A 13,723-nucleotide genomic window follows, 5' to 3' on the forward strand; every position below is an offset into this window, starting at 1 on the left:
TGCAGAAGGTGTTAAAAGGACTTGAAATGTCAATAGAGGAGGAAGAAGAGAGAACAAAGAAGCGGCAAAGATTAGAAGTGCCATTAAAGGCACAATTTCCTCCTTAGAGAAAATGGCCTCAAGCTGCACCAGGAGAGGTTCAGGTTGGACATGGGAAGAATTTCTTCACTGAAAGGGTGGTCAGGCATTGGAAGGGACTGCCCAGGGAGGTGACAGAGTCCCCATCCCCGGAGGTGTTCAGGAAATGAAGTGGACATGGCACTCAGTGCTCTGGTCTGGGCGACAAGATGGGCATCGGTCACAGGCTGGACTTGATCACCCTGGAGGTCTGTCCTAGCTAGAACAACTGGAACCAGTTCATCACTGGATGGGTGTAACCCAAAACTATGTATTCTATAGCCTTCCATGCCATTTCCCAGAAACTGGTATCAGTAGACCATTTACACCATCTGCCCTCAGGCTATAAACTGGGTGTTAAGAGGCCTGTGAGATAGGAGTTGCTCTTGTCCTCATGCCCATTGAGGAACCCCCCGCCCTGAGGGAGGTACTGAGCATCCCTGCCTGAACGGGAGGATAGATAATCTTGGAGTCTTGGGACTTTTTAATGACTCGTGGGATCCAGAGGAAGACTGCAGATCACCGCTCTCAACCAGACTGCAATCACCACTCTTGACCAGACTGCACCAGCACTCTCACCAACAGGTTTTTCCCCTCTCCTTTTACTTTGGACTCAGGGAGCCCAAAGAACACCACTCTGTTCATGGCCCAGGGTGCTGGGTTATACATTTGGGGTTTGTGGGTTAAAACCAATTGTTTGTCCGTATAATCATACTTATTGTATTATTTTATTAAATTGTTATTCTGACTTATAATCTCTCTTTTGAGTCGGGTTCATTTCCCCTGCCTGTTTACCTTTAAACCAGCACAAGATCTTTTCCAGCCTTGATGATTCGATGATTCTAAACAAGGCAGTAAGGAAGAAAGGACATATTTTTCCTCCCTGAACTACCCAACTGCTCTCCATTTATTCCAAAGCTTGGTGCTGACAGCAGAAAGCCTTGTAATATTGCTTTCCCCAGCCTCAGCACAGACACCCCCTCGCTGCCACACGAGGATTGCTTCCTAAAGCATCACATTCAATCTAACAGCACTTTACTATTCTGTCCAGAGTCCAAAAATCAAGTGACACTGTTAACAAGCACAGCAATACTCACCCCAGAGAGCCATGAAGATGGAGAAGAACACTGTGGCAGGGTTGTCAAACAAGTGACTGGCTCGAGCAGTAGCACAAGCAGAGCTGAGGTTCCAGTAATCACAGAACTTGTCACACAGGGGGCACATGGTGAAGGCATTGCGTTGGTCACACATCTCTTTACTAGGAATGACAAGGGCACAAATTCCTCTGAGTGTTACAGCTCAGAAAACAGAGATGTACAGCAGTGATATCAAGCTATTTGCAAGATATGTGGCCTGCACTTGACAAAAGCTGTGTGTTTCTTCAAGGCTTATTGCCATGTTTGTTAATTTTTAAAATACTTATAGGAACCTTAGCAACAGAAAAACAATACAACACTCAACCAGACTGATCACTACCCTGCATTAGTGAATTAGGGAAGGTAGCATCACTGAAGACTGAGGTTACCACACTAAAAAAAACTCATTCAAACACAAAGTGGAATTTGCCATCTCTGAAGTCAGTTACATGATTTGATACAGATAAGATATAAGTTAATGAAGAACAGTGAAGTGGTCTTAGAGGAAATTCAGTGCCCTTGAGAAAACATACATTAATATGGGGGCACAAAAATGTAGGAAAAGAGACTTTTAAACAGATTTTAAAATCTTTACTGTAAGGTTGATTTTTTAATTCATGGTCTTATTTGCTACGTATGTGTTCAGTTTCTAAAAATCTTTAAAAAATCATTGTCATTATTTCTTTAACAGGCCGAACCCTACTTGAAAGTGCTGACTATGCTTTCAGTTTTTTCCATAGGGCTTGGATTGTGAAAGATGTTCATACCTGCACAGACTCATTTAGGTGAACCAAGTAGTTCAAAGCTCAAGTGTTCTTGCCAGGATTATGAGCTAAGGAAAGACTTGCACCATTGCTTCAAGGATAGCCGGCATATCATGATTATGTTTATTCCTCTAGTGACCATCATTAAATAGCTTTTTATGTGAATTCAAATGAAAAAAAGAACTATTCAACTGTAGTATCAGTATGTTTAATATTATATCATTTGAAATGTACACATCTGTTTCCAGCTCTCCTGTTGTTACAGTAATGCTCTCTTCTATTTCAAAAGGCAGTAGAGGGTGCTGCAGATACATCTTAGCCATAAATCTCATTAAAATTGAAATGTTAGCACAAGCTTTCATGCAGTCAAGCACAGCCCATCAAGATTCATTGAGATCAAGCTAAGAAAACAGCCCCTGACTCAGATGTGGTGCAGTTCATCATTTACCTATCAGTAATCCTGTCCTACTGCAGTGATTCACTTTAACAGTTGTCAGTTCATTTAAGCAAATGCAGGAACCATCCTGAGTGTGACCAGCAGTACTGGTAATGCAATATCCTGTCTCCACCAGAAGTCAGACACAGATAACAAAGAGGAAGTGTCCTTTTTATTTACACTGAAAGTAGACATTGACATCGCAGTGTCACCTTGGCAGTTTTGTGCAGTGTATCACCCTCAGGATACACAGCACAAAACTTAATATTTTTGTCCTAACTGTCTACATGGAGAATATTGTGGAGACCAAACACAGAGTCATAGAATGGTTTGGGTTGGAAGGGATCTAAAAGATCATCTAGTTCCAACCCCCTGCCATGGGCAGGGACACCTTCCACTAGCCCAGGTTACTCAGAGCCCCATCCAACCTGGCCTTGGACACTTCCAGGGATGGGGCAGCCACAGCTTCTCTGGGAAACCTGTGCCAGGGCCTCACCACCCTCACAAGGAAGAATTTCTTTCTGATATCCAATCTAAACCGGCCCTCTCTCAGTCTGAAGCCATTCCCCCTTCTCCTGTCACTCCAGGCCCTTGGAAATAGTCTCTCTCCATCTACCTTGTGGGCTCCCTTCAGGTCCTGGAAGGCCACAGTTAGGTCACCTCAAAGCTTTCTCTTCTCCAGGCTGAACAATCCCAACTCTCTCAGCCTTTCCTCACAGCAGAGCTGCTCCATCCCTCTGATCATCTTGGTGTCCCTCCTCTGAACTCTCTCCTACAGCTCCATGTCCTTGCTGTGCTGGGCCCTCCAAGCTGAAGGCAGCTCTGCAGGGAGGGTCCCCCCAGAGAGGGGCAGAGGGACAGAATCACTTCTCCGAACCTGCTGGCATACACTAAATCTTCTAACTGCTGTTCATCTTACTTGTACAAATAATCTGATTTTCAAATTACTTTCTGTGTGAACATGGATATATGTACACTCATAAAAAGCAAATGAATGTCTTAGAAAAAGAACTTAATGCAGTAGACTCACTAAACAGTTCTGTTTCAGGAGCTGAGGCACTGAACAGCCTGTGTGACATTCAAATGTCATATCTGCTCAATGCATGCGTGTTTCTAATGCTCACAGGGTTGGTAATGATACATCACTGCTCTTCACATAAGTTAAAAGCAATCATTTTCACTAAGGATTAAGAACAAAAAGCACAGTCTTACAAATTTCAAGCAACAAATTGTGGATCACAGATGAACTTACCTAGGAATGTCACTTTCAATGGTTATGCATCCATATAGAAATACAATAATCCCAACTACTGAAGATGGGATGAGGAATTCTGTGTACAAACCCAGCCATGCAAAATAAAGTCCTATCTTTTCTCCAAAATACTTCCTAAAAAAAAAAAAAAGAAAAGCATGTGTCAAGGGTATAGTTTTTAAATGTGTCTTACAGCTACTTGACAATCTCAAAAAGTTAAAATACTACTTGTCAAAGGCATGAATGAAAACCCTGAGCATCTTGAAGACAATATGACCAAATAAAGGAAGTGATTTGTGAAGTTGGAAGTTTGGGCTTCTCTTGTTCTGAGGAGTTAAAGACAGTCCTGTATCATTCTCCTGAGCACATATTAAGTAGGTATCATTACAATACATACCTAATATGTGCTCAGGGAACACCATGGATTTTGCACCTCTAAAATTAAGTCAGTGAAATAGTAGAAAACATTGGAAAATATGTGGCTCCTCAGAGGGGTTTGCAGATATACAATTATTTTTTGCCTCCTGGATTCAACTGGTGAGAGTCATGGAAATGACATCTATGGGACATCATACTGATGGCATCCTCTGATATGTTAAAGGATGAGTAATCCTGAATTGCTGCTAAAAAAGAAAATTTTATTTGTACACCTAGAATTGGCTCTCCAGAAAGAATAGTTTTGTCCAGTTAACAGTCTCAGGAGAGCTGCTTTGAAAAAACAGTTTCTGCTCTGAGGTACAGTCCACTGTAGATGTTGATAAATAAGTGCTAGTACTCAGCCCAGCATCTTCATGAATCACACTGCAGCAAATAAACTAAACATAGATGAACCTCACTGATTATTCCAAAGGACTGTTGGGAATGATTACAAATATTGCAAAACACCGAGAACTTGACAGAGCTCCAGAAGTCACCAAAATTTAGGTAAAACCCAACATGGTTAGAAACATTTCATAAGCCAGAGAACGAGATGGAGCAATGCTGGACAGAAAGCAGCCACACAGAGAGCACTCAGGGCATGACATGACCTTTGAGTCCGTGAGACACATTCACACTGTGGTGGTAGCAAGAACTAAAAGAAATTCATGATATCCTGTGTAATAAAAGAAACACAAGACTTGCTCCTCAGGAAGGCTGAGTACAATCTCTCCAGATTTAGTCTCATCTCACTCACACTAGGAAGGTTTTACCCTAGTTTAGCACCCCAGATTTAAATTATTCCTAATGAAAGTGGTTAAATGAGATTTTTGGAGACCTGGGCTTTCTTTTAACAGATATAATCCTATTCTGACAAAGTTAATTGACAAACCTCCACATATATTGAATTGAGCTCGAGCCCTTTCAGCAGCATAAGTCGAACTGAAATTTCCTACTTCAGGATTTGAGTCTGAGGGCCAGACTGCTCCTTTCATAGGAGAGACAGGAGCAGGACTGCAACCAAGGCAGAGAGCCATGGGACAGCAAGACAAGAATCCACAGTCATTTCCAGCTCAGATGAAATGGATAAGGGAAACAACAGTGGAGTTTTTTTATTACTACAGATCCTGCTGTTCTCACACCATCCCAGCTGCGACTGACTTCACAGTTCCAGGCTCTCACACGGAAAAGTTGGCAGTGCAATCCTGCCAGCTTTTCCTTCCATGAGTTCCTGTATTTGCTTATGTCTAAGCAAGGTTGCTTATCCTTTCGAAAAGACACATGAAATCATAAAAGGGAAAACAGAACAAAATCACTTCAAGGTGATATAGAGACATTATCTTCAGTATAAGGGGATGCCATAACTTGGAGAACCAGCACAGAAATGAGGAAATTTCAGGACTTTCTGGGCAATAACTTAATTAGCTCTGTCATCCTTCTGTTTCACAAAGACAACTTGCACGAGTCAGAATGGGAATACTATTTGCAGTAACCATTCTTTAAACAACTTATATCAGCTCAGTAGCTTCACATTCACATCACAGCATAGTTTTTAAGCACTTGGGACAATGGATGATCACATTTGGAGAGAATATGAAGAAATATGATATAATTCAGTATATTTCATAAAATGATAATCATAAGTCTTGATTTGGCAAATATAAACAGAATCTTGTGAGACTGCCCTGTGACCTGGCACATGCCAAGTAATTTTTGAGGCAATTTTTAGGAGGCAATTTTTCTTTACGTTCACATTTGTTGGGAGTTTTTAGGTATTTTCTTAATATGAAATGAAGGAGGAAATACTTGATTGAAATATAGAAATAATCAGAAGGGCTATAGCTTTTTTGCAGTCCTGTGGGATTCAACAAACAGTAGCAATGGCCTTGGAATAGCACAGGATAGAGGGAAACTCAATTTGCTCTCAAGTTTCCTTTGGACTGAGGAGTGACACATATTGCATGTGAGAGTAAGGCAAATATAACTGAACACATCCTAACAACACAGAACAAGAAGGAGGAGAGGGAGATTATTCTGATTGTGTCTTCTTACTGCTTCCTTGTTTATAGAGTTGGGCAGCATGCACAGCCAGCAAAGTGCTTCAAAGGGGTCAAAGCCAACATGAAAAATAGTCCACAATCTAAGCTATTGAAACTGTCTGTTCTTTTGTCAAAGGGCCTCAAATGAGCACAGAAAGTGTTCAAATCCCAGAGGCATTACAGAGTAGCTGACCAGGGTCAGAGAAGTTGAAGTTTGTGGCTCATGAGGCTTCCCCTAGAATTTTTGAGCCTTCTAGTGATAAATGTGATCTGTAACCTATAAAGCCAGGGGTTGCTATTTTCACCCATGCCAAAAGAAAGTGAGAAAAGCTCAACAATGTCCTGGTAGTATGGAAAAAAGCAATTGCCAAGAAGAAAACTGTACAGGGTCCTGTGGCTTAGCTGTTTTGAAAAAGAAAAATAATTAAGACTGGTGTGCCCAATCTCTTTCCACCATGGCGCCAGAAAGTGAAATAACCTATGGAGAAGTAATGGCAGCACTTGGAAGCATAATGATAAATTTAAATATGAGTTTATCAAGCTAGAAAAACACAGGATGTAAACATATTCTTTCCTTTTTTTGACATATCCCAAGAACTGTTCTCTAATTCCTGTGAATAGGAATCAAGGCTCTGCAGACATCTGTGACTACCTGTGCCAACATCTGCTGCAGCCACTGCTGGATTCTGTAGTGAATGAACAGGAAAAGTGTAGTTCAATGGTAGAGAAAGATACAAGTCAAGAAAAGGAATTTTTACAAGTTTTTGCATACTTACACCAAGAACCTGGCATGTTCTCTCATTTACATTGGGATAAAATATGTCTAACTTTATTATACTCAAGGAATTACCCACAGTTTGCACTGGCATGGAAAAAGAGGAGAACTGAGATGAGAGTTTTGTCGTACCTCAGCAGCTAACTGGCATCCAGTTCACATATATCCAGATCAAGCTAAGGATCAGTCCGTTCCAAAGTGTCTCATGGATACTGCAGAATGCCAGAGTGTGCCCTCAACAGTGCATGAGCTTTATTTCCACATTAGCTGTAATCTAATGCAGGGAAATATCCCTTTATACACACATGTGCCATGAGGACACCCAAAGCAAGGGGCAAATGGCTTTGATAAGGAGTGTGTACTGCTCCTATCAGGAGCAGCAGCCAAGGCTCTTGTTCTGTGTTGATACAGCATAAGGCAAAACTTTGTGCCTCACTTTGGGAAGCTTTCAAAAGTCTGGTTAAATGGCCCCCTACCAAACACTGAGCTCTCTTGAGTAAGAACCTTGTCCTCAAGGAAAGATTTGGCCAAATCATCCATAACGCCTTCAGCAGCTGAACTAAAGTTGCACTTGCAGCAAATTATCAGAAACAACATGAAAATACTACAGCAGCAACAACAACCACCTGTAGGAAGAGTATTCCCTCCCATAACTGGAATAAGAACTGTTGAGAAGGCCGCAGTGAAAATGTTTACTCTGTTTCTTGTGTTTCACCCTTATAACACTCAAACCAGACATCTGCAATGCACCCTTGTCTGTCTGGTTGCAAAACCAACACCAGAAAGAAGAACTGATTATTAAACCCTACTCCTGCACGTTGGTCACGGTGCTCCCGTGCCAAGTTGTGCAATTTATAAATAGACCAAGGTTTGGGGAAGGGGGGAGAAACAGAGAAGGGAAAAAAGCACTTGGTTTTTGACTCTGTGAAAACAAGTGTGGGATACCTGGAATGTGAATAGAGCATGTGGTGCGTGACACACGCTGGAAAGAACTCTGGAGATGTTCAGGAACAAAGTTTAAAAAGCGAGGAAAAGGCGCTGTGAGTCACCTAACTGGGAAATCTGTTCAAAACTCCTCAGTTCTTTAATTTCCATACCCAGTTCTAGGCCAGCTGTCATTTCATTTTTACAAATTGTTCCACCACCCCTTTGGTGAAGGGATGTTCTATATGCAATAGTTTCTATGCAAGACTGAACTGATTTACAGCTACTTATCGGGTACGTTTCCCCCATGCAAATGGTCCAACAAGTCACGTGTATTACTTACACCTTCAAAATAAACTTATTTGCACAAGATTCTGGTGTTTTTACTGTCAGGAAGGACAAGAAGTCCTCTAAAAGTATAGTTTCATGTCAGAATGCCCCTACTACCAAGGCCAGTTTAAAAACAGTCTTTCCCTCCCCAGCTTCCAGCCCAGGTGCACATTCCCTTCCTGACCCTCAGCAAGACAGTTCCCAGTACAGGCTTGTGGACAGCTGGGATGGAGCAGTGGGAAAAGTGGAAACCTGTTGCAGAGGGTCAGGAACACAATTGGTTCTTTCAGGGGCCTTTGTCACCAGAAGAAAATCCACTATTAAACTGAAGGTAGAACAGTAGCTACCCTTACAAACAGAGAATGAATTTCTAGCACATATTAAGTGAAGAACACAGACTTGTCCTCAGTTCTGAGAAAATACTTCACACCAGATTGAAGTTTCCATCTCAGAACTGCACACTTATTCAGGAAGACTGATAGAGCATAGAGAAAATGTTGGTCACTGCAAGATAATCAGGAACAGTAACGACTCTGTCCACCCCACCATTTCACTCCAGGTAGAGTCGCCTGTGTCCAAACTTTTCTAGATTTGTTGGTTTTCTTCCATTTAAAATTTTCTCAGGGCAGGATTCAAGCATTTATTGTAACCATCTGGGACACCTGGGTGGAATTACTGCTCAGCAGCAGCACTGAGGCTGCTGTGCATCCAGAGATCTTAGAGATTTCTACCATGTTTGTGCCTGACTGTATTCACACATTCCATCCAGACAGTCCCAAGAAGAAACACAGCACTGCTAAATCCAGATATACAGAGAGTGCACCAAATGGAGCAATATGGAAGCCAAGAGAGGATCCTGGCAGAAGACAGTCCCCCTTGGAACAACTTGCCAAGAGACTGGAAAACTTTTTTGTATTAAAATTTTAAGAGGAGGGAAAAACCAACTAGAGAACCTCAGATAAATTACATTGCAGCTGAGTCTGAGGTAGGAAAGAAAAAGTCCATTAGAAAGGCCAACTGGTTCTGCATAGAGAAAAAAAAAAAGGAGCCACTATCCAAGGTAAAAGCAGATGGTTTTCCTTAAACTGGATATAAAGATGAAGAATATCCAGTAGAGAGTGATTATAGGGGTGTTTGTGAACATGGTTGCAAATCTGACCCTTTTCCCCTGAAAGCAGAATGAAGAAATGTACCACAAGAGCCATTTAGTTAAAGTTCTTGTTTGAAAACATTAGTTAACAAATATTTGCTGCATCCTCCAACAATACTTGAAGTCTAGAGCCAAACGTGTCTAAATTACAGGTATATTTTCTTCGAAGGACTGTGGAATATTGATTGTGATCCCTTCTAGGACAAAAAACCCCACTGTTAAAATATTGCAACTTGTTAGACAACAGAAATTCTGAAATTCACTTAAATGTAGAACTATGTTTTCCCCTGGTTTCTTGGCTCTTAAGAAAAAGTACTATTCAACAAAATAACAGGATTCTGTTTAGGGAGCAGCTGATGTGTGTGGAGGGAGGGAATATTCAAGTTCTTGAATTCTAATGTACTCAAAAACCTAGGGGAATATATAATAAATACTAATATATAAAATAATAATAATAATAAAACCCAGAATTTGTGTATAAACTGAAATTTGAAACAGCAAAAGGTCAAACCTTATCCTGCAAAGAAATAAAAGTAGGACAAGCCACTCACTGAGCTTCATAGATTCATGAACCTTATGCATCCATTCCAAGAAGTTGTCAGAAAGAACTGAAAGTGCATAATTTGTGGTGATGAATTATAAACTGAAAAAAGCTTTTGTTTACTGACTGTAATAGAAAGAACAATAGAAGCATAATAAGAAGACATGTAATGTGACCCAGACAGAAATTAGGGCTGACTACCTTCCAAATGTGCAAGCAAACATGCTGGGTAGTCAGAAGCGCTGTAACTGCATTCTCCCCTCTGTTATGGGAAAATAAAAAGCTTCTGAGCTTCTACAGGGCGTGTTTTGGTTTCACATGGTCACAGAGTATGCCAAGTTGGAAGAGACCCACAAGGATCATCCAGTCCAACTCCTGGCCCTGCACAGGACCATCCCCAAGTCACAGCATGTGCCTGACGGTGTTGATTTGTGCACGGCCTTTGTAAAATGTCCAGATCCCCACAGATTAAAGAGACCTTTTATCAGAGATCTAGACACAAAGAGAACGTGATTTTCAGGAATGTAAAAACAACAATGTACTCATACACAGCAGTTCAGATACAACAACTGCAGGACTCAACCTAATGTCAAGAGACACTACTAAGGAGAGACATTTTCAGCCAGAGTAGTAATGCACTGTTTGTCCTGTCACCTCCAAGAACTCGTGCATAAGACAATCTATGTAAACTCTGTCTCTCTTTAGCCTTCTTTCCTTTGTTCTGTCTTTATTTAGCATTTTAAAAAAGCATCAGTAACCCTCCAAACCTGGAAAATTAAAAATCCTCTGCAGGTATCCTGGCTTCCTGAGGCTGAGTCAATACTAATGTAAGTCAATCAGAGGTACTCCCTGTGAGGAAGGGAGTACAGTTTCATTTTATAAACTACTCAGAACACCAAGTGACACTCTATGTAAGAAACAAATAATTCGTTCAGTTATAAATATAAATTTTTTTCTCATCATCAACTCTGTCAGCTCATACAATTAAGGGATAACCTATTTAATATGATACAGTGAATCAGCCTTTCTTTTTAACTGGAAAGGAGGTTACTTAGTAATTTTCTTTCTATTTTTTTAATATCTATTAGGAGTTAGCTTTTCTAGCTTATTGTTACTTGAACAAATTTGAGGTCACTGATATTTTATCACTTTCCTAATCTTCAGTTTTCACAAGATAATATGCACAGTTTTCATCATCTAGGTTAAGAGTCTGAAGCTCAAATACTTGCTTCTTTTCCTAAATAAATTTCATTTATAATAACTAATATTTCATTAATGCTTTCTTGGTTTTCAAGCTAACACAGTTAATCCTTACTAGAATCTGAATTCATTTTATGTGTTTGTTTTAGTAAGTAAGTGGTAAATACTTCCACTCTAAGTATTACTACTGTCAAATAGACACCATCTAGTGGCTAATAAACAGATGCATAATTTCTAATAAAAATAGGTATAAAAAATTGGTTTTTGGTCACAGTATTACTGCATGCCTTGAGATGGCAAGGGTTGCCTCTTGTCATTTTGAGACGATGAGAGAGTTACACAACTTTCTTGTTTAACTATAATTTAAACTAGTAGTCCTCAAGACTTCTGAGACCATGAAAAATGGAAAGGCAAACAAAACACCTTCAAGTGCATACTGTAAGTTAAGTGTGTGCAAGTTTCTGGTTCATTATCTTTCAGGCCTTCAGGAATTCCAGGTCCCAGAGATCAGGTGGAAAGGCTTGAGCAAGGAAGATGAAGCCTCAGTGGAAGAGGATCAGGTCAAGGAATACTTAAGCAAAGTGGAAATACTTAAATCCACGGGCCCTGACAGGATGCACAAGTGCTGAGTGAGCTGGCAGATGTCATTGCAAGGCAATTCTTGATAACCTTTGATGATGGAAAGTGTAAAAGTGCCCAAGAAAACAGATGTTACCCTCATCTTCAAGAAGGGCTACAGGCCAACCTGCCTCAGCTGAGTACCAGGGAAGGTCACAGAGCAGCTAATCCTGGAAACCATTAACAGACACATTAAAGATAAGAAAACCCCCAGGAGGGTCATATTGCCATTCAGAGGGACCCTGACAGGCTGCATAACAAACCTGGAAAATTAAAGATCCACAGCAGGCAGCCTGGCTTCTCGAGGCTGAGTTGATTCTAATGTCAATTAATACTAAAGTCAATAGAGGTTAATAAATACCAGATTGTTCAGTACAGTCTTCCCAGCACAAGACATGGACACATTGGAAAGAGTCCAATGAAGGGCTATAAGGATGATTAAGGACTGGAGCACCTTTCATGTGAGGAAAAGATAAGAGAGCTGAGATTGTTTTGCCTGGTGTAAAAAGAGAATCAAGGCAGGCTCTTTTCAGTTGCACCCAGTGACAGGAGACGAGCACAAACTAAAACATGAGATGTTCCCTCTGAACATCAGGATGCACTTTTTTACTGTGAGGCTGATTGAGCACTCAAATAGTTTGTCCAGGGAAGTTGTGGAGTCTTCCTGTTCTAAGAAATATTCAAGTGACATCTAGTCACAGTCCTGGGAAACTGGCTTTAGATGGCCCTGTTTGAGCCCAGGTTTTGGACCAAATTACTTCCAGAGGTCCCTGCCAACCACAACCATTCTGTGATTCTCTGATCTTTGAGCACTTCAGTTGCAACTATTCCACCAAGACAATAATACACAATGTCAGTAACCACCTGCTCAATATTGCATTAAAAGGTTCATTTTTCTAATCTCTGTAGCGACTGTGGAAGTTCAAAGATTTCCCGTGTTGGAAATCTTCTTTATGCTTGTGTTTCCTGGGGATAATTGTTACATGGTGCCCAGAACTTAATCTCTTCCCTTGTCACCTGGGTTTTTTTCCACTATTAGAGACAGATTACTGAATCAGACAAAGCTATGGTCTGTCCTAATGTAACTTATGTACAGAGAGAGAGAATCCTCATACAAGGCATCTTAGTATTGGGCTATAACTTTAAACCAGATATGGGTTGGTCTTAACCCCTGGTCAGCACTCAAGGAGTCAGAAAAGGACCTCCTCTCACCCCAGCCTGCCACAGCCAGCACTTTCTGCAGAGATTAAGATGTCAAGAGCAGTTTTACAAGAAAGATAAGCAAAACTGTAACCACCCAAATGCAGAAGCTGTTTCCCACTCCCTGCAGTTCCCAGCCGTGTGTACCTCTAGATGCTTACAAACATTCACATGAACATATATATTAAAATGTGCAGAACTTTCTCTTTTGTTTCCAAATGTGGCCTCTCAGCTCTGTCTTTTGCTTCTCCAGTTTGAAAGAACAAACTTTCATTTCTTATCAAAATACCCCTCCAAAGACACCTTTTGGTTTGGAACCTATCACTCATGCCCATTAAAAAATATAAGTTTCTGGCTGTGAAATTTAGGCTTCATACTGGCACTGTGGAACTTAGCCTGAGACAGTTTTGCCCACAGAGAAAACTGAGTTCTGGCTGCTTAATAAACTCCACAGTTCAAGGGGGAGACAGAAGGAAGCTGTGCAGCAACTTGAGTCTTCAGAGCCTTGTCTTGTAGATGTAGATATGCACATGTAGATGTAGATATGCACATCCTTTGCTGGATCTAGCTTTTGAAAATCCCACTGAAGGAGCGAGGAATCTGGGTGGTAATGAGGATCTAAGTGCTCAGGCAGTGACCTGAAGGCTGGGAATTATGTTTATCAGAAAGCAGGGTTCTGTTTTTCCTCACCACTTCAATACAAGCCTATCAGTTTTAAATTCCATCTCTCATACAAGCACCAATAAATAAGACCAAGCTCTTGCCAAAACAGACAGAGAGAGAACTACTTCCTACAGGACTGGCAAAGTCTATGAAACCCAGAG

General features: G+C 40.9%; 1 protein-coding gene across 1 annotated transcript in view; it reads right to left on the reverse strand.

The window, feature by feature from the left end:
- The window catches only part of ANO2 (anoctamin 2), a 152,887-nt gene that overhangs the window by 95,254 nt on the left and 43,910 nt on the right, over positions 1 to 13,723 (reverse strand). Inside the window, exons 9-10 of the mRNA XM_051770755.1 lie at positions 3,706 to 3,840; positions 1,215 to 1,375 (exon numbers count right to left, since the gene is read on the reverse strand). Coding sequence (XP_051626715.1) covers positions 1,215 to 1,375; positions 3,706 to 3,840 — 296 coding nt within the window. The remainder of the gene's footprint in view (positions 1 to 1,214; positions 1,376 to 3,705; positions 3,841 to 13,723) is intronic.

The sequence above is a fragment of the Manacus candei genome, unplaced genomic scaffold (assembly GCF_025592945.1).
Source record: "Manacus candei isolate 608988 ecotype Guabito, Panama unplaced genomic scaffold, ASM2559294v1 h1tg000124l, whole genome shotgun sequence".
NCBI classification, from domain to species: Eukaryota; Metazoa; Chordata; class Aves; order Passeriformes; family Pipridae; genus Manacus; species Manacus candei.